A 23,643-nucleotide genomic window follows, 5' to 3' on the forward strand; every position below is an offset into this window, starting at 1 on the left:
TTCAGATGCAATCTGACGATTCCATCGGAAATTTTGACATTTTTTAGGCTAAAAAACACTATAGCAGGGATTATTTTACATTACTGGGTGTGTCTAAGCCTCCTTTCCAAGGGATACCTGGAAAAATCGTAAATTTCAACAATAAACTTCATTTTTCGATATGGGAAAAATTGATTATTCTGTTGTAAACCACCTAAAAAACTTCGTTTATCCTCAATTTAATAATTTCTGGCTAACGAAACCATTATTTTATATTTTGGGCCTGCAAATATTCGATTGAATGAAGGCATGTCAAAAGGTGAAAATTCATGAAGTGACAGATAGTTCCCAGTTTTTGGCCCATTTTCTGAATATTTTCATTCCAAAAATGTCCGCTTTATTCAGAATTCATGGCACTATAATTCCAAAGTATAATAACAGTCATGTAAATCATTTTTTCCCAGAACGAAGCATTGCAATTTGCGAAAATCGTCTGTTTTTTCAGAAATAAGGAAAATTTTCTGTTATTTTCAAACACGATACTATCACTAAAACCTTCTGGGATGACATGCTATACTCATAAATGATAATTTTGTAATCTCTAGTGACGATTGAGGGTTTTTCAGCCTATCAAAATTGCATTATTGAGAGTTTGTAGGCCTATTTTTGTCCAAAACTCTTTTTTTTGGTTGAAAACACATTTGGAGGTTTTGACATGTGAAAGGCATTTACGTCACTAAAACCACATGTAATATTGACCTCATGCATGTCATACTAATGCCAAAGGATGCCCCAATCTCACTATAAGTCGTATGAGAATATTCCACCTTTAGGTTTCGCACAGCATCAATGTGTTCCGGCGTTACAGCTGATATTTTACGACTTTCCTGCGGACTCATTTTTGAGTGAGCTTCGTCAACATTTAAAATCGTTATATCACCTCTAAATACTTGGAATGGACCGAGTTTTATCACCCAAAGCGAATTTGAGGCTATCACGGCACTCTTGTTGAGTTAGTCCCTCTCAAAAATCGGAAAAAATCATTGCACTAAAATGTTTGCGGAAAAATTCAATTTTTTCATCAAATTGAAATATTCAAGCTCATAAAACACCACGATCCGTAGTGAATTAACAGTTGACGTCTGAGGAAACTTAGCTTAAAAAAGGTCAAACTTTTTGACTGACCCAAAGTTTTGCTTCGGAAAACACTAGAACTAGGTTAGGCCAGAAACTTAAGCAGCAACCTACGTACTTTGTAAGCGTTGTGTATTTTGGCGCAGCTATCAACAACCTGACAAATAAAAGCATAATTGGTCGCACAATATTTTTACACGGAATTGCTCAGCGTTTGATAATTTACGACAATACATCATCATCAAAGCCATTGGATTTACATTATGTGTATCTCTCTCTCTCTCTCTCCTCTCTCTCTCTCTTCATCACTCTTGTCGCAGAGTCCGACTGTGTGAATTCTAATTTATGCTATACAAACAATTTGATAAGGAAGCCAAACTGATTTCAGTGCTGTTTGTGTGCCGAACTGTATGACGAGAGAGAGAGAGGAGCGAGAGAAAAAAGAAAAAGAGAAATAGAGAAATAGAGAGAGACAGAGAGAGACACAAATAATGGAGAAGTACGCACGATGTCTAAGTTGTAGCCCGAAAAAAATGGCACCTTATCACATGCAGCTACCGCAACTATTATCACAAGCAAGCAACGTGCCAGCCAAACTTGAATCGCTTCAGAACGATTCAGAAGCGAGCGTGAGATCAAAACGAATCAAGCTACAATCAGGCACTTTCAATCTAGTATCAAGTTCGGTTTTACGTTCTTCGATTTTCAACCTGAAAGAATTGCTAGAATGGCCATATCATCGAGTGGTTTCAATTCGGATTTTGTGGCGGTTTTTTTGAGTGAATTACTTGGAACGGCATTGCTTGTGTTCTTGGGATGTTCGAGCTGCCTCAATTGGACCGGAACTGCGGACACTCTTCAAATTGTGCTGAGCTTTGGCTTTGCCGTTCTGATATGTGTACAAATCTTCGGGGCAGTTTCTGGGGCACATATAAATCCGAGGTAATTTTACAGGTCATAGAATTGATTAAATTTCCAGCATGAATGCATCACTGTTCAATTTCAGTGTCACTGTTGCTGCACTGGTTTACAAACTCATCGATTTTAAGGTAAGCAGCTTTAGGGATTAGAAACTTTATGAAAAGATTATCGAATTTTTGTTCCATATTGAATAACTCAAACCAAATCAAACGAAAATAAATTTCAATTTATTCATTTCAAAGTGAATTGTGTTGAGTTTAAAGTAATTTTTTGATTCAAACTATTTTTTTTTTACTGTTTACACATTTTAGACGGCTTGCGCCTATGTGGTTGCTCAGTGCTTGGGCGCATTCATGGGCCATGGCTTGCTTGTCACTCTAACACCAAAAGATATCCTCGAGAATACTGGTGCATCGTTTTGTGTTACCAAACCGCATTCGTCTGTGGCATTACCACAGGCATTCGCCATCGAATTCCTTGCAACAGCCGCACTTATTTGGTTCTGCTGCGGTGTCTGGGATCCAAGAAATGCCAAATCTCAAGACAGTGTACCACTTCGTTTTGGATTAGCCGTTGCTGGGCTCGCTTCAGCCACTGCAAGTGATTCTTGTTTTATGGATTAGATTTTTGGACACGACGTCTATTGCTGATCGTTGATTCATTAAATTCATTCATAAAATATTATTGTTTTTTTCATCCATGGAGAAAAAAACTTTCTTTGCGAAAAAAAAAAACGGTTTGGAAGCAATTATTCAAAAGAGTTAGTATTTAGAACGAAAAAATCATATCGAAAAGAACATTCGTGACGGAATGTCAAAGGAAAATAAACTCTCGACATGAAGTAAGATTGTAAATGGAAAAAAAAACGCGAAGAGAAAAAAAGGAATGAAAAGATTAAAAAAATCAAAAGAAACAAAAATCTGGAGAAATCAATTTTAGGCCAATTTTTCATCAAAGGAACGAATGAAGTTTTAATTCTGTTTGTATTGCATTTTTAGTGTCATTTCACTGGCGGTTCATTCAACCCCGCTCGCAGTTTGGGCCCCGCAATCTGGAATGGTGATTTTGATTTTCATTGGGTAAATATTTGTTCGATTTTTGTTAAAATAATTTTGAATTTCTTGCTGTTTTCATCCGTCTTCTTGTTAAATCTATTAAAATCGGATAGATTCTCAATGAAAAAGTGAAAATTTGTCATTAATTTTACTAAAAGTCAAGATATTCAATGACTTTTATACCTAATTTATTTCAAACGTTCGATTTTTAGAAGAAGAAAACGATGAAATGTCCATTTTTGGAAGAAAAAACCGTCAACCTTTTTGAAAATTTTGTATGAAAAGTTAATCAAATTCCAAGCAGAATCTTCAAAAAATCGATCGTTTGCGAAAAAGGCTCGAAGTTCAATCAAAGAAACATAGTTTTATTCCCCATTCCTGAATTATTGATGTTAAAAACCGAACAACTTTCCTTTTCTTTTATTCAAACACACAGCTGTATTGGGTGGCTCCATTGTCAGGTGCTTTGGTTGCATCGGTGATATACCGGTACGTGTTCTATCGTCAGGTGATCGAAGCCGAGAGCCAAGACTATAGTTACCGATTGGATAATCTGGGCGAAGCCAACGATAAAGTCTAAGTCAATGGAAATTTACTCAACGAGAATCCAGCCTACTTGCAACCACAAACAAAATTCAAATAAAAAAATCAGTCGATAATTTATGTTAAACTCTAGGGGGATTTAACTACGTGAAAACTTGTAAAAAATGATATAAACGCGCACGAAATTGTTACATTCACCAGAGAACTTGCATGATTCCACTCAGTTGACAAGTTCCGTATTAAAACAACATGCGCGAACGCGCGCGAGTTCGTGTGCAAACTTGTAGCTGGACGACGCGCACACATCAGTCGTTCCATTTATTATATCTGGATTAACTTTTCTTCAACACTTTCTCCAGCTCTTTAAAAATATTTCCTTTGTCCATTTTATAATTATATAAATCTTTGAACTTTTGGAAAGGATGTGAAAAATCTTTATACACGTAAACAACCGATTTTTAGCTTGAAACGCGTTTTAATTGTCAAATAACAACTTGAAAAACGCGCAAAACCATAAACAAACTTGTGTAAACTTGTGACCGTGCGCGTCAGTACGTACAAGGAACGCGTCGAACTCCCGCGAATCAAGCAAACTGGCAAAAAACATGCTGAACTCGTAAGAGTTAAATTCCCCTAGGTTAAACTATAATAGTTGAGATTTTCCATTCGCTAAATTAAACGAACGCAATTTGAATTGAAAGAGATGTTAAATGGAATTTACATTTTTACTCGAATAATGATAAATGAATCGGTGTGTGAATGAAACCCATTTGGGTTGATACATACACGCGTCGAGTGTGTGTGTGATTTATGGGAATAAATCTGTGATCATTAACAAATTTGAAATGAGCACTAATAACGCGGGCCAAGCGAGAGTTAGGCTGCAAACAACTGATAAATCGGCCATAAATTTGCGACGATAACAGCGTTTTATTACAACATTCTTATCAGACGCAATTTAACAAACTGTCATTCATCATCAGTCAGTCAATCAAAACCTAACAAATAACTTGCCACAACATTTGATGAACTTGAACCATTTTTATCGTCATTTTTTTTTTACTAATTTCATGACAAGAAAACTTGGATTAAATCAAAAATTCTACTTCCTGACGAAATTTAAATCCAATGAATGACTTGCAAGAAAAAAATTGGCAGAAAATCCCCTGAAGAATTCGTTTGTTCTCTTCAAAAAGAGAAAAAAGTTTGTTTGTTCAAAAATACCGGTGGCGCCATCGCTGAAATTATGACACCAACTATTGCGACACATCGCCTTGACTGTCACATAACAATAATAATAAAGCATGAGCGCTAACCATAACTTGCACCGTCAAATTTACGATCAGCAATGATTGTGCGATGAGAAAAACAATTGAAAAGAAAGTCGATTAGAATTTGGTATCGAGAGTACTTGAGAGGGTCGAATTCAAACGGTGACCAGATTTTCGTTCAAAATTAATGCGCAAGCTGTACAGTACATTTGCAAACATGAAATTGCTGGTCCAATCAATCCAACCAACTGGCAAAACACACTCCGGCACCGTGATTTTTCTGCATGGATCAGGTTTATTCGAATGAATTTTTTGGATCGAAATTTTCGGTTTTGATTTTTAAGCAAAGAAAAATTAATGTCGTTTTTCTGTTTTTTGATATCAGGTGACACGGGCAGCAATCTTGTGGAATGGATAAGATTTCTCATAGGCAAGGACCTACAATTTCAACATCTCAAAGTCATCATACCCACTGCACCAGTTCAACCGTACACTCCGTTAGACGGCGAAGTAATTTATATGCAAATCAATCGACTTTGACATTTTCAATTCATTTGCAATTTTCGCTTTTTTCTCTGTTTGTTTCGAGAATATGGACACAAAATTTAACTGTACAGTGTCATTACGAACTAGAATTTAACACATTTTTGTGCTTTCACTACTTCTTGGTTTCTTTTTTTACTACCGTTTTTATTGTAGCTCATTTCAGTACCTTTTTTTTTAACGTAGCTTCAAAATAGAATGTATTTATTCACGAATAATTTTTTTTTACAGCCGTCACACGTTTGGTTTGACCGACTTGCAATTAGTAAAAAGGCCAAAGAATGTCGCACATCAATGGAGGCTGCCTATGAATATGTCAACGAACTTATTCAAACGGAAAAGGAAAACGGAATTCCACCGAATCGAATTGTTATTGGTAAATTATGTGCATTTTTTTTAACGTACATTTCTTTTCTTTTTCGTATTTTTTCACACTTCTGGAATTTTTTCCCGCTTCGTCTTTTTTATCAACAATATGTTTCTCTCTTCTTTTATCGGCAAAAGAATTTATTCTAAAATTAGCCACAATTAAATCGAAAATTCTGAAATTCGCAGAGAAATTGGATTGTGTATGAATAATTATTTTCTCTCTACGGAACATACTTCATCGAAAATGATTTGGAAAACATTGAATTTTTTCACCGCAAAATAATTCGAGAGTGATTTAATATTCATCGAATATTATGAATGGACTCGAAAAGCATTTTCCAAAGAAATTGTCGTCAAATTGATGTGTGAAAATTTGCAAAAATTGATAAACAATTTGACGCGTCCTTTGAGCAAATTGTAAATATTGATTCGTGCTATTGAGCTTTCAGCTCAAATTTAATTCAAATTCAATTTGCGATGTAACCAACGAAAGGTAATTTTGTGCCAAAGCACAACTTCCTTATTCCAATAGGTTAGTTTTTATTTTAAATTGCATTTTTTCGTATTAATCCATATACGTATTAATCCATCTCATTACGCGAACCGCGAAAAAAGTTACTTTCGTGCCCTAGTGCAGTTTGTGTCATTTGGGAAGAGAACATTCAGAGAATTCATGGGAAACGGAAAATTGGAAAGCCACCCGATGGAAGCAACGAGCAAATAATTTTCCAAAAATACTTTACTTTGCAAAAGAGTAAAATCGAAAAAAAATAATTGAACAAAATACAAATAAATCGTGAGCCATTTTTGTTATATTCTATCAAATATTTCCATACCACGACTGCGGAATTGGCAAGAGGAAAAACGGTTATCACACTAGCTTGGATGAAGTATTTTATCATTTGGAAATTCTTTATTTGTCGTTTTTTCATATGACCGAAAATGAGAGAGAATTTTTGTATTCGTTAATATTTTGTTGAATTAATTTGATTTTTTCTGCAATTTGTCATACTTTTTTTTTTAATTTTCTATTGAGTATATTTTTAATTCGATATATCAAGTATCCTGATAATGATATAAAATCAGAATTATGTTTCTCAATATATGCAAATTAATTTTCTTCCAGGTGGTTTTTCAATGGGTGGTGCTTTGGCACTGCATACAGCATTGCATGTGAATCGTGAGTTGGCCGGTGTATTCACGTGTTCGTCATTTTTAAACGATGATTCATTGGTCTTCGAATCATTGCGGTCGAATCAACAAAATGCCGGCTCCTTGCCAAATTTACTGATGTACCATGGTGAACGTGATTCGTTGGTGCCCATGTCTTGGGGCAAAGAGACATACGATGAACTGCTTAGCCTTGGTGTCACCGGTGAATTTAAAACGCTCAAAAATGCACTACACGAACTGAAAGCCAATGAATTACTAGAAATCCAAGAATGGATTTCAAAATTGGTGCCACCGCTGGAGAGTGACATCCAAAATAAATTGTAGCACTTATTCAATTAACTGCTGCTGCATGATATTAGACAAAATTACGAAAATAAAGTGGAGACAGGCAGATTCGCTCTAGGGGAATATCACGCTTAAATTATTTCAAATATTGCAAAAAATCCAATTTATCTCTAAAGAATCTGTCGTATGAAATATGGTGGATATTTGTGAATACGGCGGAATATTGTGGATTTTTGTGATTATGAATGATATTTAAATGTATTTATTCGGATTTAATGCAAAAAATCTCAAATATCTCCAAAATCCACAAAAATCTGATTTATTTATTCGAAATATTCGAAAATATGTCATAAAATTGATGTTTATTTCAAATATCTTAAATATCTCACAAGATTCAGGAGCGTGATATTCCCCTAGGATTCGCTTATTCTAACAGATCTGGAATTTTATTTTTAGCTCATAAAATTTATTTACAACCAAAAAATCGATAGAATAAATCTTGAATAGACGCAACGAATGCAGTTTTATTTGTAGATTTTTTTTTAAAATCTGTAACCACCAATGGAAGTGCGCACTGTGTATGTAAACAAGTTCGAAATGTTATAAAAACAGTTTGAATTTCAAACTTTGTACTTTGACAACAGAACTTCAGTGATCAAAGTGAGTTAGGGTTATCATTTCGAATACATTACAATTTCAATGCGGAAGCAAGACGAATCCCGAAATAAATCGTTTGTAGTGATTTAAAAACACTGATTATGACCTCAACGATCGAAATAGTTTGAAAAAATTTTATCACGCTTCTGTACACCAATGCAATCGAAAAGTGAATTCAGAAAATGTCCAAACACGACTATCTTCATTCAGCTCAAATGAGCTGAGCTCATATTCATTCAACGACTGAAATGAAATCTCCGTCGAAAAAAGCCGAGAAAAAAGGTTGTTCGTAAATCTCATTGTAAAAATCTCAGAAAACCCAAACAAATCGTAAGCCTAATTTCAATAAACAAAGTTCCTAAAAAAAAGTGGTCGCTTGAGCAATTGCCAATAATTTAAAAACAGTGTAAACTGAAGATTAAACTCTCGCTCACGATTGAATTGAATTATCTCTGGCTGTGTAAATAAAACTGGGTGATGAAATGTGGATTTTGGTGTGAAGCCAAGCGCGTACAATTTGAAATGCTATTATTTTTTAGTGATTAGTCGCGCAATTGACGGATGTTATATACTACTACTCATCTACACATGCACAAAGCCATCGCAAAATTCGTTCTACAAATAAAACGGAGGACGACGGCGGCGACGGCACATAGTGAATCAAAGATATGAAGTTCCTTTGTCGTCTTGCATTGAGATTCAAATTAGTTGTGTCAGCTAACAATTTAAATTAGAGGCAAACAGAATGGAATGAGTGCGATAAAGAAAACGCGCCTCGTGTATATGTCCAGTGAATGGTGTGTATATACGAATCATGTCCGTTGAATTTTGTCTAAATGAGAGATAGGCTAAGTTGCGATTGCTGCTGGTAGACAGAGCAATAGAGTGTCGGACGAATAAATTCAATTGATACGCCGAAAACAACGGAGAGTCACAAAAAACAGTACAACGCAAGCAAATTGAGTTAAAAAAAATAACCAACAGAGTCAAATGCTTGTGAACCATATGAATGAAAAAAATGCGGCAACAAATGCAAGTAGTGGAAGTGTAGAAGAGAAGGCACATAGAGCGCGCACGGAGTTGGTGTTTATATTCCGTCATATGCATGCAAACAGGCGACAGTTACTCCTCATGACGAGCAGCTACCGCTGCTGCTGCACAACGCGTAAACATATGTTTTATGTGTCTATCGATGTACGTGCGTATATTCCAATATAGAATTCGCTTTTGGCAACACGAACATGCGCATTCGAATCTTTGATTACGCTGTGAATATACACTGTTTGACACTCGGTAAATTGGTCGATGGGGAAGAGAACGAGAGTGAATGAGAGATGATTTTATTTTCTGTCCCACTTCGTTGTTATTTCGATGTGTGTTGTGTTTAATATGAATGTTGAGCTCCGTACAAAATGGACCTTTGTCACATCACATCATTTGCATTCACTCCTTACAAAACAATCAAACCAAATACAATCTCAATACTCAAGCACATCGCTCGTGAACCATTATACTCATAAATATAGTTGTTGTTTTTTTTTTCATCATTTTTTCCTCGGTTTTTAAGATATAGTAAATAGAGTTGTTATTCAGTGTGAATTCATACAAGAGAAATGGTGACAGTGAAACAAAAAAAAAACGGGACGCAAAAATGAGATTCGATTTTGTTCTGTAAGAGCATAAACCAGCGACAGAGATAAGGAGTAGCAAAAACATTTCAGTACCGAACGCACACAAACAAAAGACGACAAACAAAAGACCGGGTGTCAAAAGAAAAACGGGGACAATTCATTCAAATCTAATATTCCAAAAAGGGCATAAAAGTGATAATTCCAAAGAGATATATCCTCTGAGAGCGATTTGATACCAGAAGCAAGCGCATTTTTTTGGTTCATCAGAATCCAACGAATGAAATCGAAAAATCGAACAAAAGGCGAAGCATGAACGAAAAAAGAACAGAACCTACTACAGACACACACACATAAAATGAACCAAGCCACATGAATGAAAGGAGCATTATGGTTGACCCCGTTGCTTTTACCGATGACTTCCACTTCAATGTTCATTTAAGTCAATCGACACACTGTGGCACTAATTTCTAGTCGTTGGAAGTGAGTGAATGTGAGAGTGAAGAAAAAATAGACGCGAAATGACGTTGGGACAAAAAAAAGAGAACATTTTAAAATACCGCTAATCGTATTTCATATTTCAAACGATGAATTGTTGTTGTATTGACAATTGACCGAAATAAAAATAAAAATGAGCAACTAAAACACTAACTGATTGCAACAATAATGTAAACAACCAATTTCAGTGTGCAACGTCAATTGAAATACTCAGCAAGCCAAAGTTCCATAGAAATCTTCACCGTTGTGTGTCATTGTGTTTTTTTTTTCTCCCCCGTCGTCGTCGTAGTCGTTTCTGTTTTGTGACACAAAAAAAATTGCAAACATCGCACAAAAATTTTGCGCGTACTCTACACTCCAGATATGCAAACTTCAATCAAAATTTAGTTTCGTTGACAAAACGATATCAAATAAATAACTGAACATTTAGTCAGCAACATCAAGTACGATAAAACTCAACCGAATTGCCGCAATAATTGATATTACTCCTCATAAACAGAACCAGAATCAACGCAACATGAGACATTTCCTTCGATAAAAAAAAAAAATTCAAACTGACCAACGAATTTTTGCTTTCGTTTAAAATGAATCAGAGAAATGAAACGGAACTTTCAGTTCAGTATGAAATTCGTAGTTTAATACACCCGACGTGATAAATAATCCACACGAAAAAGAACAATTCAACAACTCATGTGCTCATGAGTTTATCATCAAAGGAGTGTTCGCGTTTTGGATTTGATAACAGAGAAAAATCACAGTTTTTGGATATAACTTTTAAAAAAAGGTCCACTTTTTTGATGTTGTGTCAGGAAAAAAATAGACGAGATTTGATTCCATTGGAGAAAAATCGAGTTTTTTCATCGCATTTCTTTTTTTTTGCCGGAATTTATTGATCAACATAAATTTTTTAGTGAAAATATTGACAAATTTAATGGAATTTGAAAATGAAACAAAACCTACTGCGATAAAAACATGGACAAAATGTGTTATCACACTGACTTTTTGCAGTGAATAAGTAGAAAAAAGATATTGATATTCAACAAAACCAAAGAAAAAGAATAAGTAAAACTCGTGTGTTCGGAAGTATTTGAATTTGGCTGTGTCTTCCGGTTCGATCGCTATTGTTGTGAGTGAAAGAGAGAGAGAGGGAGAGAGAGAGAGAGAGATATAGAGCAAGGAAGAGAGAGAGGAAGAAAGAGGAAGAGAGTGAAATGCAATTGCCTACATTGAAAATTGCATTTTACCGGCGAGAATTGAATAATGTAATATTCCCCTAAACCTGAATGAAAAAAGCAAAACAAAGCAAAACGAAAAATTGTGATATTTCAAACCGAAACTAAATAGAGAAAGAAAAGCTATAGGATAATCAAACTAAAACAAATTTACAAAACATTGAACGCAAAAGAAGATGACAAAATACACGTTATTGGTTGATAATAAATCGTCGTATCGCCATGTAGCTGGATGGTTTCCGATAAAGAATGGTCCGATGTTTGTGTTGTTTGTGATTGGTGTGACGATTGGGGTGTCATTTGCCCTGATGTATACTCAATACGAGCGAATGGTGAGCAGTCAAACGCATCAGTTGCATTTAGAGCGTTTAAGTATGTTAGCCGATGAGGAAATGATGCATGCAACAGTGAATGAAAATGCCACCTCCATCAACACCAATGCAAAACATTCGGCGGCAGCAGCAGGGGCGACAATCGTCGGTGGTGAAGATGTGCATGCCATTGAAAATCGCACCGTATCCATGCAGCTGTACAATGATGTACGGATATTGTGTTGGATTTTAACAACGCCAAAAAATCATCGCACCCGTGCAATTCATGTGAAACGAACATGGGGCCAACGATGCAATAAGCTGATATTTATGAGCACGCGATATGACAAATCACTTGATTCTGTTGCGCTAAATGTGAGCGGCGACAATCCGGCTGTGACATGGGGCAAAACAAAACGTGCTTTTCAATACGTTTATCAACATTATCGCAACGAAGCCGATTGGTTTTTAAAGGCCGACGATGATACTTACGTGATTTTAGAGAATTTACGCTATTTTCTATATGCATACTCAACACAAGATCCCATTTACTTTGGTTATAAAATGAATGAAGCAACGGCATTGAAACGTGGCTATTTTTCCGGTGGTGCTGGCTATGTACTCAGTCAAAATGCATTGCATCGATTTTTCAATTTGATGTCACATCGATCGACTGTGTCGTCATCACCGTCGCATACACCAAATTGTCGCATTGACATTGATAGGGGTGTTGAAGATCTGGAAATGGGCAAATGCATGGAGGCGTTGGGCGTTTTAGCCGGTGATACACGTGACGAAATGAAACGTGGACGCTTCTTTCCCAATACACCCGAAACTCATTTGATACCCGGCAAAATTGATACGGCACAATTGAAACACAACTGGTATCAATCGGTGGAAGGACACTGTTGCTCCGATAATGCCATCTCATTTCATCACATACGACCCGAACAAATGTACGTACTGGACTATTTGATCTATCATCTGAGACCGTATGGCATTGTACCATTCCCACAACCGCTTCCGAAAAAAGTGAATTTCAGCGAAATTTTCGCACAATTAGACGACGAAAAACCCGATTCAGCAAATTGATCAAATCAATTGATAGGCATTTTTGTTTTCCTTTTTTTTACTACCAAAGACTTTGTAAATACACAACATTGCAAATTGATATTAGGAAACATAAATGAAAAGAAATTTTTTTCCATTCTCAAACTTTGGATATGTTTTATTTGATAACTTTGTCGAAGAAACCCAACAAAATATTTTCAGAATCCAATTTATAGGTTGAGGCGTTTCAGCGCGCAATTTCAAAGCCAATCGATATGTAAGTAATGCACTGGTAGAGGACCACATTGAAGTACACGGTAAGTATACTACATGGATGTCTCCACTTAAAACTTTTGCAAACGGAGCGCAAAGCCATTGAAACTCAGAATGCTCGATTTAGCTGCTGGAAAATGCTAAACGATGAAGTTGAATCGGTTGATTTGGGCAATCGAACTTCTTCTCTTAACATTATTTTTATGATGGCCATTAATGACAAGAAGTGTTCATTGTTCAAACTACGTTTCTCAAAAGCAGCAATCATTTTAAGACCATTATTACCTTCGACGTTTGGTCGGCACTGATCTCCTCCTCTAACAATGTTCCTTCTCCAACACACTCTATCGAGATTTTGAGTTTACTCATTCCAATCATATTACCGTTAATTCAAATCACATTTACCAGAAACCGAACTGTTACTGTTCTCGAATTCTATCTTATGGATTGTTTGCGTCAGCATTCCAATTTAACCGGGGTGAACAAAACTCATTCATACCCTATATATGGACCAAACTCTTACGTTCCACGTTCAGCAAAAAATACTTAATAAATTTACTGCTTTTGAGATAAATTGATCTATGTGATAAAATTCACTGTTCTCATGTGTCTTGCTGTTTCTCAACCTGGTTTCAAAGTCAACATAACCAATTGCTACAATTCGAACATGAATATGAGCATTCGTCTAACGAATTTGCGACAAAAGCTTGTATAAGAGATAGTCCAAAAATTCCAAACCAACTCCATCATCTTCAGAATCAAATATAGTAAGTCTAAAACAGGGCGTTAATTTCAAATGCTCTTCTGACGACAGTTTTTCTTGTAAAATGTGGATTTTGACGGCATGCAAAGCTAATGCCTGAATTGCAGTAGGTCAAAAAAGCGTTTTTGTAAGAAGGAGAAAAAAGAATGCAGATAACAACAATTCTATCTTCATAAAAAACAACACGATAATTGTCAGTCATACTGAGATAATCACGATATATGCATGCCTATGCAGTCGGAGTTCTTAATCCATAGGGTTCTTGTTTCTTTACTTGAAAAAAAAAATCGCTCGTTCTTGTATATCTACAGAAAGAGATGAAATAAAAGTTTTATGGCTGTCGTCTAATTTAGCAACAAAGTCACAGCTGAAACACGGAAGGACGCAGCCTATGTCACATTTGGAAGCGTCTTAGCCGTACAGCAAAAACAAAGATAAATTGAAGAGATAATAACAATATTTTGCCGAATAAGTGGCTCAAGTAGACAAGTGATAACGACACAAATTGATAAGCCGATGGTTTTTTTTTTCGTCATTCAAATCATATGTCACGATCGTAGTGCGCTCAACGCACGTTAGTTGAACACGCGTAGTTGAACAAAAACACATTACTCAATTCCACTTCCAGTGCCGCAGATCATTCATCAATTGGTATCAATTCAAACTAATAAACAAATGTTGATCTCGTTGTTTCGTTGATTTGAATTCGATTTTGTTCGAAAATAGGCGATAAAATGAACTATCAAGTCAACCACCGGTTGTGTTTATAAATACAAATTCCGATTATTACAGCAGTAAATTGTGAGTCGATCGATTGATATTGTAACTCGAGTGGAGAGAAAAAAACGATCGATTTTTTTCGGTTTTTCAAGAATTTGAGAAGGAGCTATAGCAAAAATAAAGATTTGAAATAGCAGTTAAAGGAAAGAAAGTGTCGAAATTGTGAGAAAAAAAAAACTGTCTCGAAATGGAAGAGAGTGCAGGATTTCATCGAAGCTGTGATAATGTGAATGTATCAAAGATTGTTGAATGTAAGTCACTCATATCGGAAGCGAAGCCGAATGGAAAACACACTGCAAAATGTCTGGAAGCACACATCGACCAACATCATGTGGAATGCCAACCGAGTGATTCGTATAAAAATAGTATCAAATTTAGTGCCGCTTTGCCACAGGTAAAAACACACGTGTGATACATGCATTGCATGCATGTATTGATCCAAAGCGACCCAAACAAATCGATTTTTATGCAAACAAACGGCAGTAAATTGCATACCAAGCGATTTTATTGAAATTACACTTTTATGCGATCGTTCGTGTGACTTATTTTCTTTCAACGTCAAAAACAATCACGTAACGATGAATTTGGGTTTTGAAGCCAGTCATGTGTGTGATTCCCGATTCAAAATGGTAAAATTTAGACAATCAAAATTCAAGTAAAAATGCAAGAAAAATTGTGTTGTTGCACCAATTTTAATCAAGAATTTTCTCAAAAAAAAAAAGCAAATTGATTAGTGAAAGAGAGTTTGCCTCCAAGAATTTTAGCTCATGAAACGTTTTTTTTTCTTTGTCGGTATCTCGATTCGCCGGTGATTCAGGTGTTTTTGTTTCAAGTTCATGCATTGAACAATGGGATTCTATCGGGCAAACAAACATAATACTGATCGTATTTGCGTGTTTTGTAAGACTTAAGTTCGAATGTATTTTGTCTCTCTCTCTCTTTATTAGATAATTGCATCGTGTGCAGCGTATCTAATTGTGATTCAAGCGGGCATTAATATGTCATATTCCGCAATTCTACTACCACAACTCAATCAAAGCGACAGCACAATCCACATAAATAAATCGGAATCCACATGGATCGGTAATGCATACCTTCATTTCATATCACTTCAATTTGTATTTTAATTCGGATGGTTTTTGTCTTGTTATACAGCGAGTTTAGTGACGATATTTTTGCCAATCGGTTCATTTATCGTTGGGCCACTGATGGATAAATTTGGTCGCAGAAAAATGGCTCTACTCACGTGCATACCGTTTTTTATCGGTTGGATGCTGATGTACATTGCCACCAACGTGTGGTTCATCTATGCAGCGAGAATTATTGCCGGCATCGGCGCTGGTGGGTATTTGAATGCTTTTTTTTTTCTTCAAATTTCGTTTTGGTTGAGTGACAAAAAGTGGAGAAATAAGTTCTTTCCGTGGACTTTTTTGGAGAGAGAAAAAATTCGCGGTGAAAACTCTTTATGATCATGTGCGGTTAAAAGTATGCTTAAATTTTTCATTTCAGGCCTAACGACAGTATCGTTAATATACGTAAGTGAAATCTCACATCCGAAACTTCGGCCGATGTTACTTGGCTTCAACAGTGTATTTGTATCGTTGGGCATTCTGTTAACCACGTTACTGGGCCAATTCTTCAATTGGCATACAATAGCGGCGATATTCAGTGGTGCAACCATTCTTACATTCATTTTAATGTTTTGTATCCCGGAATCACCGTACTGGTTGGCTGCATTCCATAAGAATCGCAATGATGACGTTGAAACGACCCTACGATGGATTTACAAATCGAATAAGGTATTTGCGAAGTACGACTGTGAATTTTGGATTGAAATTGTTGGAAAAATTGAGAAGAACGTGTGATTTACTCCAATGGCTCTTAGAAATGACTTGAGAATGTCCAAAAACTACCAAAGAACATAGAAATTTGGTAAAAATGTCAGGGAAAACTCCAAATATTTTCAGATCTAGACAAAAATCGTTCAATTTTTTTCAATTCTATCTAATTCTTATAAAGTGGTTTTCGTTTGTTTTTTTCAATTATTCTCGATATCTTTTCATTTTGTATCTATATTTCCTAAATGAAAGAACCCATTAAATGCCTTCCATAGTCTCAAAATTGTAAAAATTCATAACAATTTCTATTTAACCATCTCGTCCAAATCCGTTTCCATCTGCAGCGCTGTCAATACGAAATGGAAGTGATACGAAACAGTGTGATGCAAAATCAATCGGTCAAAATGTTGGGATCGAATACGAGCGAAACATCTTGGTTGGTATTGTTCAAGCAGCCAAGAGTGTACAAACCGTTTGCGTTGCTCATCGTTCTATTTTTCTTCCAACAAATTTCCGGACCGTATGTGATCATTTTCTATGCAATCGATTTGTTTGTGAAAATTGGCGGAAAATTTGGTCACATCAACGAGTACGGCGCCATGTTGATGCTGGGCATTCTACGCTTCATTATGGCAATTTTGTGCGCTTTGTAAGTAAACATAAACACCTTAATTAGAAGTATTTTTTTCCCAGGAACTGAATCATTCTTCTAGACAGGAATTAATTCCTTAATCGACTCAATCACATATGCGTTTAATTTTAAAATAGCTTCTCCAAACACATTGGCCGGCGGAAATTTCTATTGTCATCCGGCTTGGGTATGGTCCTATGCACACTTTGCGCAGCTATTTATATGTACTACGAAAATACAGCAATTAAAAATGATTTCATCCTATTGGTTTGTGTGCTCGGATACGTTTGTTGCAGTTCGCTGGGTGTTTTAGTTATCCCGTGGACATTGATCGGTGAGCTATTTCCCATTGAGGTAAGTGATTTCTTGTTTATTTGTCGTCATCGTTGTATTTCTTTTCATTTCGCATTCTTTATGTTCCCTTTTTTTTAGGTAAAAGGAAAACTTGGCGGTTTAATCATATCCATAGCCTACATGCTGATGTTCAGTGTGGTAAAACTCTTCCCTTACATCATGGACTGGCTGGGTATGCAGCAAATTTTCTACTTATTTGCATTGAATAGTTTCATCGGCGTGTTATTTACTTACGCTTACCTACCTGAGACGCTGGGCAAAAGTTTCAAAGAGATCGAAATGTATTTTGTACGCGATCGAGAAGAAATTCAATGAAAGAAAGAAAAAAATCAATAAAGAAAATTGTTTGTAAATAGACGAAATGATAAACTGTTTGTTTTTTTTTTTTGTACTTTTTGTACGTTCAAAATGAAATTTACTATCGATCCAAAGGTTTTTCGTGTGTGTGGAATGTGTCTCCACATGGATACGTATTCATTGTTAGGCTAACAATGTCAACCATGAAAATTTACGACTGCCGGCGAAATGTATCGCTGATGAGTTTCCTTGATGCCGTAGACAGAGACGCGCGTCGTTTTTGTTTTCACTTGCAACGATTCAATTCATGGTCAATGGTGGTGAGAAACAGCGGTAAACTTGAACGAAACAAAACATACACAGCATTTTCACACCGTAAAGCAATCATGCTGCAACTTTTGACTTGTTTATTTACACATCGGTCCATAACTCTTTTCGCAGCTACTGTTTTTCTTACGTTGCTGCTTTGTTCAAATAATGAACGCACCACCCACTGTCAGCATCGGCTCATAAATTCTGCTTCAGCGATTCCAATCAATTTCAATTTGTCATTTTTCGCTTTATTGAGCTGTTGTTGCAGCTGCTACTTTTTTTTTCCATCGATTTCTATCGAATGAGAAAAATGATTATTATTTTTGCGACGATTTTTTTTTTTCTGCCATCAGTTTTAGTATATAAATTCGAATGTTTCGATGCAGAGAATGCAGTTCCAAATTGAATGTGCTGTGAAGAATATTTGGTAAACAGTTAAAATGAACGTTATTCTTGTGCTAAGTGCAATTTGTGGCTTTTTTGTGATTTCGGTCCAGGCAATCGGACCACTTGGCTCATTCGGAGTCGGTGTTGGTGCGGCAAAATGCGAACCATCCATTACGACAGCCAGTGGCACATACGCAATGCATAAAGGTAAGTTTTTGTGCAAATGAATCCAACGTATTTAGTTACTTGGATAACTCAATCAAATGATCTTTCGCAGCGAGCGGTCAGTATTGTTCCGGTGATTTGATTTTTGAAGATGCTTTTGATATTTTCGATACACGCAAATGGCAACATGAAAACACATTGGCTGGCGGTGGTGTAAGTACCTAACGATTTTTTTTAGTTAAAGATTAATCTAGTTTCCAGCGAGAGTTCGATCAGCGATACACAATTTTCAATTTTTTGAACACTTGCAACCAATTTTCCACTAGAAAATAATTTGAACAGTGTTCAATGTTCAATAAACACCATTTTACGATGAAAATTGATTTTTTTCTTCTGAAAATTCCGGAACGTTAATTTTTTTGGTCATTCTATACAGAACCATTCAACATTCAGAAGAAAAATGAATAGAAAAGTTCCAAAATTGAGTTAAAAACACACACACAACATTTTTTTTTATTCATAAATGAGACGATTTTCTCATTTCTAATTGATTCAGAAATGGGAATTCCAATGGTACACAAATAACCGATCGAACTCATTTTGTGAAGAAGGTTTCTTGCACTTGCGACCTACGTTAACAGCTGATGTTTATGGCGAGACATTCTTGAGCTCGGGCACGGTGAATCTTCATGGTGGCTCTGATGCTGATCGGTAAGTGTGTTGCAACAGTTTTTTTCTACTCTATTTATTTGCGCGTCATTTTGTGAAGCCAAAAGGTTGGCATTTCGGGGATTTTCGCGTTGAGTTTTTCTAGAAGAATACGAATTTTTATTGACAATTTTCGATTTTACCCTCCGATTTCAGATGCACAAATGAAGCATTCTACGGATGTGAACGCACTGGTTCTATGCCATTGATCATAAATCCAATTCGAAGTGCTAAAATCCGAACGCACGACTCGTTTTCATTCAAATATGGAAAAGTGGAAATCAGCGCTAAGATGCCAGGAGGCGATTGGTTACTACCAGGTAGCCAGGCTAAATTAGCCATTAAATGGCGTAGAATTTTTATTTCACGTTTTCGGACCAATAATTGAGCTTGTAATTTACAAAACAAAAAAATTGGACGCAAAGTTTGAACTAAAGCTGAATCAATGCCCATCTATGTTTCAATCACCTTCAAAAGTTTCTCTATGTTTTATGTTTTCATCAATCATTCTTTTCAATTTTTCTCTCTCTCCCGAAAGCCATTTCGTTCTTGCCAAAGGACAATGCGTACGGTGCTTGGCCATCTTCGGGTGAGATTGATTTGGTTTTGTCGCGTGGAAATCGAAATTATACGAATGCCGAGAAACACATTGGCGTCGAGCAATTTGCCTCAAGCCTTCACTTTGGCCCATTTGAATCCCTCGATCAGTATCAGTCGGCATTGTTTGTGCGAAATTCAAAGCCAGGAAATGGTTTTAACAACGATTTTCATCGATACCAAATGGAATGGACACCAGGTAAAATGTGGGATTTCGAAAAAAATTAACTTTAACTCCCTCTTTGCCTCTTCCCCAATTTCTTTATGTGTATTGACTTTTTCTTTGCCACTCACCCTTTTTAACCTGTAGACAAAATCGTGTTCAGCGTTGATGATGTGGAAACGGGATCGATAAAAGCAGGTGCTGGTTTTTGGTCGCGTGGTGCATACGATGCAATTGCACCGGGTGTGATGAATCCATGGCGGTTGGCAACGACAAATATGGCGCCATTCGATCAAGAGTTCTATTTGATAATGAATTTGGCGGTGGGTGGTAGCCAGCATTTCCCAGACGATGCAGCCAATTCAGCGAGCAAACCATGGGCAAACGACTCACCAACGGCTGCCGCCGATTTCTGGAATGCACGCAACGCATGGCTTGCAACTTGGAATTTGGAGCAAAATTTATCGCGTGATGCCTCACTCATCGTCGATTACGTTCGGGTTTGGGCACTCTAATCTCCTATTCGCCCAGAACACGGAAAGAAGAAACACCGTTTTGATACAATTACAAGATTTAAAGAAGAGAAATTTATTCGAAATGTGTGTATTTTTTGCTTACTTCAATAAAGCTGAAACTGAAACTGATTCCGTTTTGTTTAAATATATATGTTTGACATTTGCTTTGAAGAGAACTAGTTTTTACCAAGAAACTAAAAATGCAGCCCAAAAATGTTGCTCGAAATCATTTGTTTTTGGAAATGCGTTAATTTGTTTCGTAACCTAACTCAAATTCAAAGATTTCCAAATATGAAGTATACGAATTGTACCTATATTCGTTAAAGACTGAGAATGAAATACTATATTCAGGGCAACCGAAATTATTTATTTAAATTAAAAATATTTAAATAAATATTTTGGCCATTTTTGAAAATAAATAAATAATTCCCAATTTTCGAGTTTTTCGTAAATATTTTAAGGTTTTTGACGTCTTTTCAAAAATATTTTTGAGTATTTTTCAAGCAATGATAAATATTTTAGATGTAGGTAACATAAATTTTGCAATAGAACATGAGTCATATTTCAAGACAAAACATTGCAAATGCACTTTGCACGTCTCTACATGACTTTGCAAATCGAAGATAATGGAATTATATCGAATTGTCTCACTTATAGTTGATCAAAACCAAAATTGGCAATTCTGCAATATGTGCTATTTCGACAGTATTCAGTGTATACATTACTGTGTAGACGTTTACAAATTTTATTTATCAGCTGATCGAACGATCGCTTGCATTTGCAAATGTGTAGTCATCAAATAATATGTAAATAACGTTCTCGCGCTAACGAATAACTAATTGCTTCAAACGACTCGATTTGGCACTTTGAATTTCGTTCTTATTTGGAGACTGAAATAGACGCGTTCAAATTTGCTCCAATTACGTCAACCGATGTCGAACGTTCATTTTCCATGTACAAGAATGTTTTGCGTGACAATCGACGTTCATTCCTTTTCGAAAATTTAGCTAAACACGTTATCATTTTCTGTAACAACTTCGAATAATACTTCCCAAGAGAAACGGCCAATATGTTTATACGCTGTCTATTCGCCGAAAATACACTACAATATATATTCACGCTTATTGGACGCCGAATTGAATATATATTCTAGTGTATTTTCGGCGTATTATAGAATAAGGAATGAGAGAATAGAATAAGGAATGAGAGAATTCGCGAGGATTTGAATGTTGATTCGATTGATGAGGCTGCAAGAAAGTCGAGATTGAGATGATTTGGTCATGTACAGCGTATGAATGAGTTCCGTTTACCCAAGTTAATTTTGAATGCTGAAGCGAATGGTCCGAGAGGTAGAGAAGGACCTCGAAGACGGTACCACCAATTCATGCACCCAAAAAACCTACTTGTGATACTGCGATCACCATGAAACTTTCAGGATAATATTTTTCTACTAAAAAATGAAATCCTTGAAAGTTTCAGGCGGATCGTAGTAGAAATAAGGGTAACTCCCATACAAATATTCGCATTTTCATCACAAAATTGGCCAAAAATTGCAATTTTTGTATGGGAGCTATCCTTGAATCATTTCCGATTGGCTTTAAATTTTCTGGAATTTCATATTTTAGTGAAAAATTAGGATCCTGAAAGTTTCATGACAATCGCACATTCACAAGTGTGATTTTTGGTCACCATGTTTTGACGGAATTTCCTTGAACCTTCACTTTAATCTTTACATTCAAATGCCAGTTCCCAAAAACCAATCAACATATTCAGGTCATATAGCTCTCAAACTCTTCGTTTGCTCATCGCGAATGCTTTGCTTCAGCAGAAATGCCTAACTGAGTAAGAAGAGAGATTTTCAGCCAATTCGAAGATGGTCGATTCAATTTCCAACTGATTTCGTACGGAACACAGTACGGAATTTCTAAGCTGGTTTCGTCAAATTATCTGTACTGCACGGATTATATTCAGGTACTAGTTTATACGGATGCGTACGGATATTTTAATATTTATGGCGGATTTGTACAGTTTTTCAACAATTTTTGCCAGTATACGGATTTTTCGGTTCAATTTTGTCGATTTGTACGGATGTTTTCTTTAGAGGAGATAGTTACCTTGACTTAGTTATTGTGTTTGTGTTAGCAGACCTAGTGTTTTGTCAAAATCGTCCTGAGCTAAAGCTGTGGATTCAATTTTAAACCCGGATTTGGCATAAATGATGAACAAAGTGCAGACTTCTGTTATTAGTAAACAGATTGATGATGTTTTGAGATGAAATTGGCGCTGCTCTAATTTCGAACCTCTGAACGTAGCACGAACAATAGTCTAACGTTTACTTGAAATTTACGAAATTGATAAAAAAATATGACACTAATAATTTTTGAATTTTGGACATTTTATTAGCAGATTGAAAACACATTTATTGCTTATAAAAGTAAGAAAGTTTTGTCTTTCATCATTGAATTCTATGATGTTTAGTGATAAAATTCAAAGAAAATGGTAGCAACTACTTGGCTGGACGCGATGAATATAGTTTCATTTCGATCATTTGTAAATTGGTATCTCCGTGTGCGATGCTCCATTTAGTTCTCAAAAACATCCCTTCCGGAACATAGATTGTTAATTTTTGTGCCCCAAACACTTTTTGACGTACTTTGTCCAAAGTTGATAACTTCAGAATGTTTATGCAATCATCATCGTAATAACGTAATGCGAGCATCTTAAGTTCCGGTAGCCTTTGAACGATTGATAAAATACTTTCATCATTTGAATTTGCAGCCCATAATCCCTGAAGGTTCACAAATTTCTCTGGAACTAGTTTTGAATACAATGGAACGTATATTGGGAGAATTTTCAACTCTTTCAAATTGGGCAATTTGTGCAAAAATTGTTCTTGTTCCCCATTAAAAACATTCAATCTCTCAAGACCACGAAGTGAAGAAAAAGCAGCACTGAAACTTTCCTCGATTGGAAGTAGAGATTTACGAAGTATCAATTCTATATGCAATCGTCTGTAGAATTTTTGATCATACAGTTGGTTCAACACTGTACATAATGCAGCAAATGAACTGGTTATCACTAGGCCTCGAATCTTCAGTAAATCCAGCTGCACTCGGAAATTCACGATTTCATTTCGGTGGCGCCAGATGCTATCTCCTCTGGCGGAAAAGGTTCGAAGATTTGGATTCTTTTGGAAAAACAACTCCAAGCC

At 36.1% G+C, this 23,643-nt stretch overlaps 5 protein-coding genes across 8 annotated transcripts; all 5 read left to right on the top strand.

The window, feature by feature from the left end:
- The first annotated feature begins 1,670 nt into the window (after nt 1–1,670).
- On the top strand, nt 1,671–4,343 carry LOC129576069 (aquaporin AQPAn.G-like). 2 transcript variants are annotated; one of them, XR_008688860.1, is made up of 6 exons: nt 1,672–2,055; nt 2,120–2,162; nt 2,346–2,630; nt 3,033–3,113; nt 3,526–3,753; nt 4,270–4,343. XR_008688860.1 is itself a non-coding variant. In XM_055460534.1 (5 exons), the coding sequence occupies exons 1-5, from the start codon at nt 1,841–1,843 to the stop codon at nt 3,667–3,669; spliced, it is 768 nt and encodes a 255-aa protein (XP_055316509.1). In that variant the 5' UTR covers nt 1,671–1,840; the 3' UTR covers nt 3,670–4,343. The 2 variants fall into 2 exon arrangements, 1 of the variants encoding a protein (XP_055316509.1); XM_055460534.1 differs by having other exon boundaries at nt 1,671–2,055; nt 3,526–4,343.
- Nucleotides 4,344–4,922: 579 nt separating this feature from the next.
- On the top strand, nt 4,923–7,786 carry LOC129576070 (lysophospholipase-like protein 1). The gene is made up of 4 exons (XM_055460535.1): nt 4,923–5,196; nt 5,289–5,413; nt 5,678–5,822; nt 6,942–7,786. Exons 1-4 carry the CDS (start codon nt 5,091–5,093, stop codon nt 7,310–7,312), a joined length of 747 nt encoding a protein of 248 aa, XP_055316510.1. The 5' UTR covers nt 4,923–5,090; the 3' UTR covers nt 7,313–7,786.
- A 135-nt stretch (nt 7,787–7,921) lies between these two features.
- Nucleotides 7,922–12,814, top strand: LOC129576068 (glycoprotein-N-acetylgalactosamine 3-beta-galactosyltransferase 1-like). Its single transcript, XM_055460533.1, has one exon. The coding sequence runs from the start codon at nt 11,465–11,467 to the stop codon at nt 12,689–12,691; it is 1,227 nt and encodes a 408-aa protein (XP_055316508.1). The 5' UTR covers nt 7,922–11,464; the 3' UTR covers nt 12,692–12,814.
- Nucleotides 12,815–13,953: 1,139 nt separating this feature from the next.
- Nucleotides 13,954–17,657, top strand: LOC129576071 (facilitated trehalose transporter Tret1-like). Of its 3 annotated transcripts, XM_055460537.1 has the most exons (8): nt 13,954–14,486; nt 14,558–14,859; nt 15,413–15,548; nt 15,621–15,806; nt 15,975–16,264; nt 16,648–16,952; nt 17,072–17,288; nt 17,367–17,657. In XM_055460537.1, the coding sequence occupies exons 2-8, from the start codon at nt 14,653–14,655 to the stop codon at nt 17,601–17,603; spliced, it is 1,578 nt and encodes a 525-aa protein (XP_055316512.1). In that variant the 5' UTR covers nt 13,954–14,486; nt 14,558–14,652; the 3' UTR covers nt 17,604–17,657. The 3 variants fall into 3 exon arrangements, with proteins under 3 accessions (XP_055316512.1, XP_055316511.1, XP_055316513.1); XM_055460536.1 differs by having other exon boundaries at nt 13,954–14,859; XM_055460538.1 differs by lacking the exons at nt 13,954–14,486; nt 14,558–14,859 and adding an exon at nt 14,896–15,094.
- Nucleotides 17,658–18,280: 623 nt separating this feature from the next.
- Nucleotides 18,281–20,561, top strand: LOC129576072 (beta-1,3-glucan-binding protein-like). Its single transcript, XM_055460540.1, has 6 exons — nt 18,281–18,491; nt 18,562–18,662; nt 19,006–19,160; nt 19,314–19,477; nt 19,696–19,953; nt 20,065–20,561. The coding sequence occupies exons 1-6, from the start codon at nt 18,338–18,340 to the stop codon at nt 20,430–20,432; spliced, it is 1,200 nt and encodes a 399-aa protein (XP_055316515.1). The 5' UTR covers nt 18,281–18,337; the 3' UTR covers nt 20,433–20,561.
- Nucleotides 20,562–23,643: the final 3,082 nt, after the last annotated feature.

This window comes from Sitodiplosis mosellana, unplaced genomic scaffold (genome assembly GCF_009176505.1).
Source record: "Sitodiplosis mosellana isolate CC-2019 unplaced genomic scaffold, AAFC_SMos_1.0 Smas_scaffold_6170, whole genome shotgun sequence".
Taxonomy (NCBI): domain Eukaryota; kingdom Metazoa; phylum Arthropoda; class Insecta; order Diptera; family Cecidomyiidae; genus Sitodiplosis; species Sitodiplosis mosellana.

Bases quoted from the DNA above. Each gene is read 5' to 3' on its own strand.
- LOC129576071 (XM_055460536.1), top strand. From the start codon at position 14,653: ATGGAAGAGAGTGCAGGATTTCATCGAAGCTGTGATAATGTGAATGTA. The intron at 15,807-15,974 runs GTGGGTATTTGA...TTTTCATTTCAG, and splicing joins TATTGCCGGCATCGGCGCTG to GCCTAACGACAGTATCGTTA. The intron at 16,953-17,071 runs GTAAGTAAACAT...ATTTTAAAATAG, and splicing joins ATGGCAATTTTGTGCGCTTT to CTTCTCCAAACACATTGGCC.
- LOC129576070 (XM_055460535.1), top strand. From the start codon at position 5,091: ATGCGCAAGCTGTACAGTACATTTGCAAACATGAAATTGCTGGTCCAA. The intron at 5,414-5,677 runs GTAATTTATATG...TTTTTTTTACAG, and splicing joins ACACTCCGTTAGACGGCGAA to CCGTCACACGTTTGGTTTGA. The intron at 5,823-6,941 runs GTAAATTATGTG...ATTTTCTTCCAG, and splicing joins ACCGAATCGAATTGTTATTG to GTGGTTTTTCAATGGGTGGT.
- LOC129576072 (XM_055460540.1), top strand. From the start codon at position 18,338: ATGAACGTTATTCTTGTGCTAAGTGCAATTTGTGGCTTTTTTGTGATT. The intron at 19,161-19,313 runs GTAAGTGTGTTG...CTCCGATTTCAG, and splicing joins GGTGGCTCTGATGCTGATCG to ATGCACAAATGAAGCATTCT. The intron at 19,954-20,064 runs GTAAAATGTGGG...TTTAACCTGTAG, and splicing joins CCAAATGGAATGGACACCAG to ACAAAATCGTGTTCAGCGTT.
- LOC129576069 (XM_055460534.1), top strand. From the start codon at position 1,841: ATGGCCATATCATCGAGTGGTTTCAATTCGGATTTTGTGGCGGTTTTT. The intron at 2,163-2,345 runs GTAAGCAGCTTT...TACACATTTTAG, and splicing joins ACAAACTCATCGATTTTAAG to ACGGCTTGCGCCTATGTGGT. The intron at 3,114-3,525 runs GTAAATATTTGT...TCAAACACACAG, and splicing joins GTGATTTTGATTTTCATTGG to CTGTATTGGGTGGCTCCATT.
- LOC129576068 (XM_055460533.1), top strand. From the start codon at position 11,465: ATGACAAAATACACGTTATTGGTTGATAATAAATCGTCGTATCGCCAT.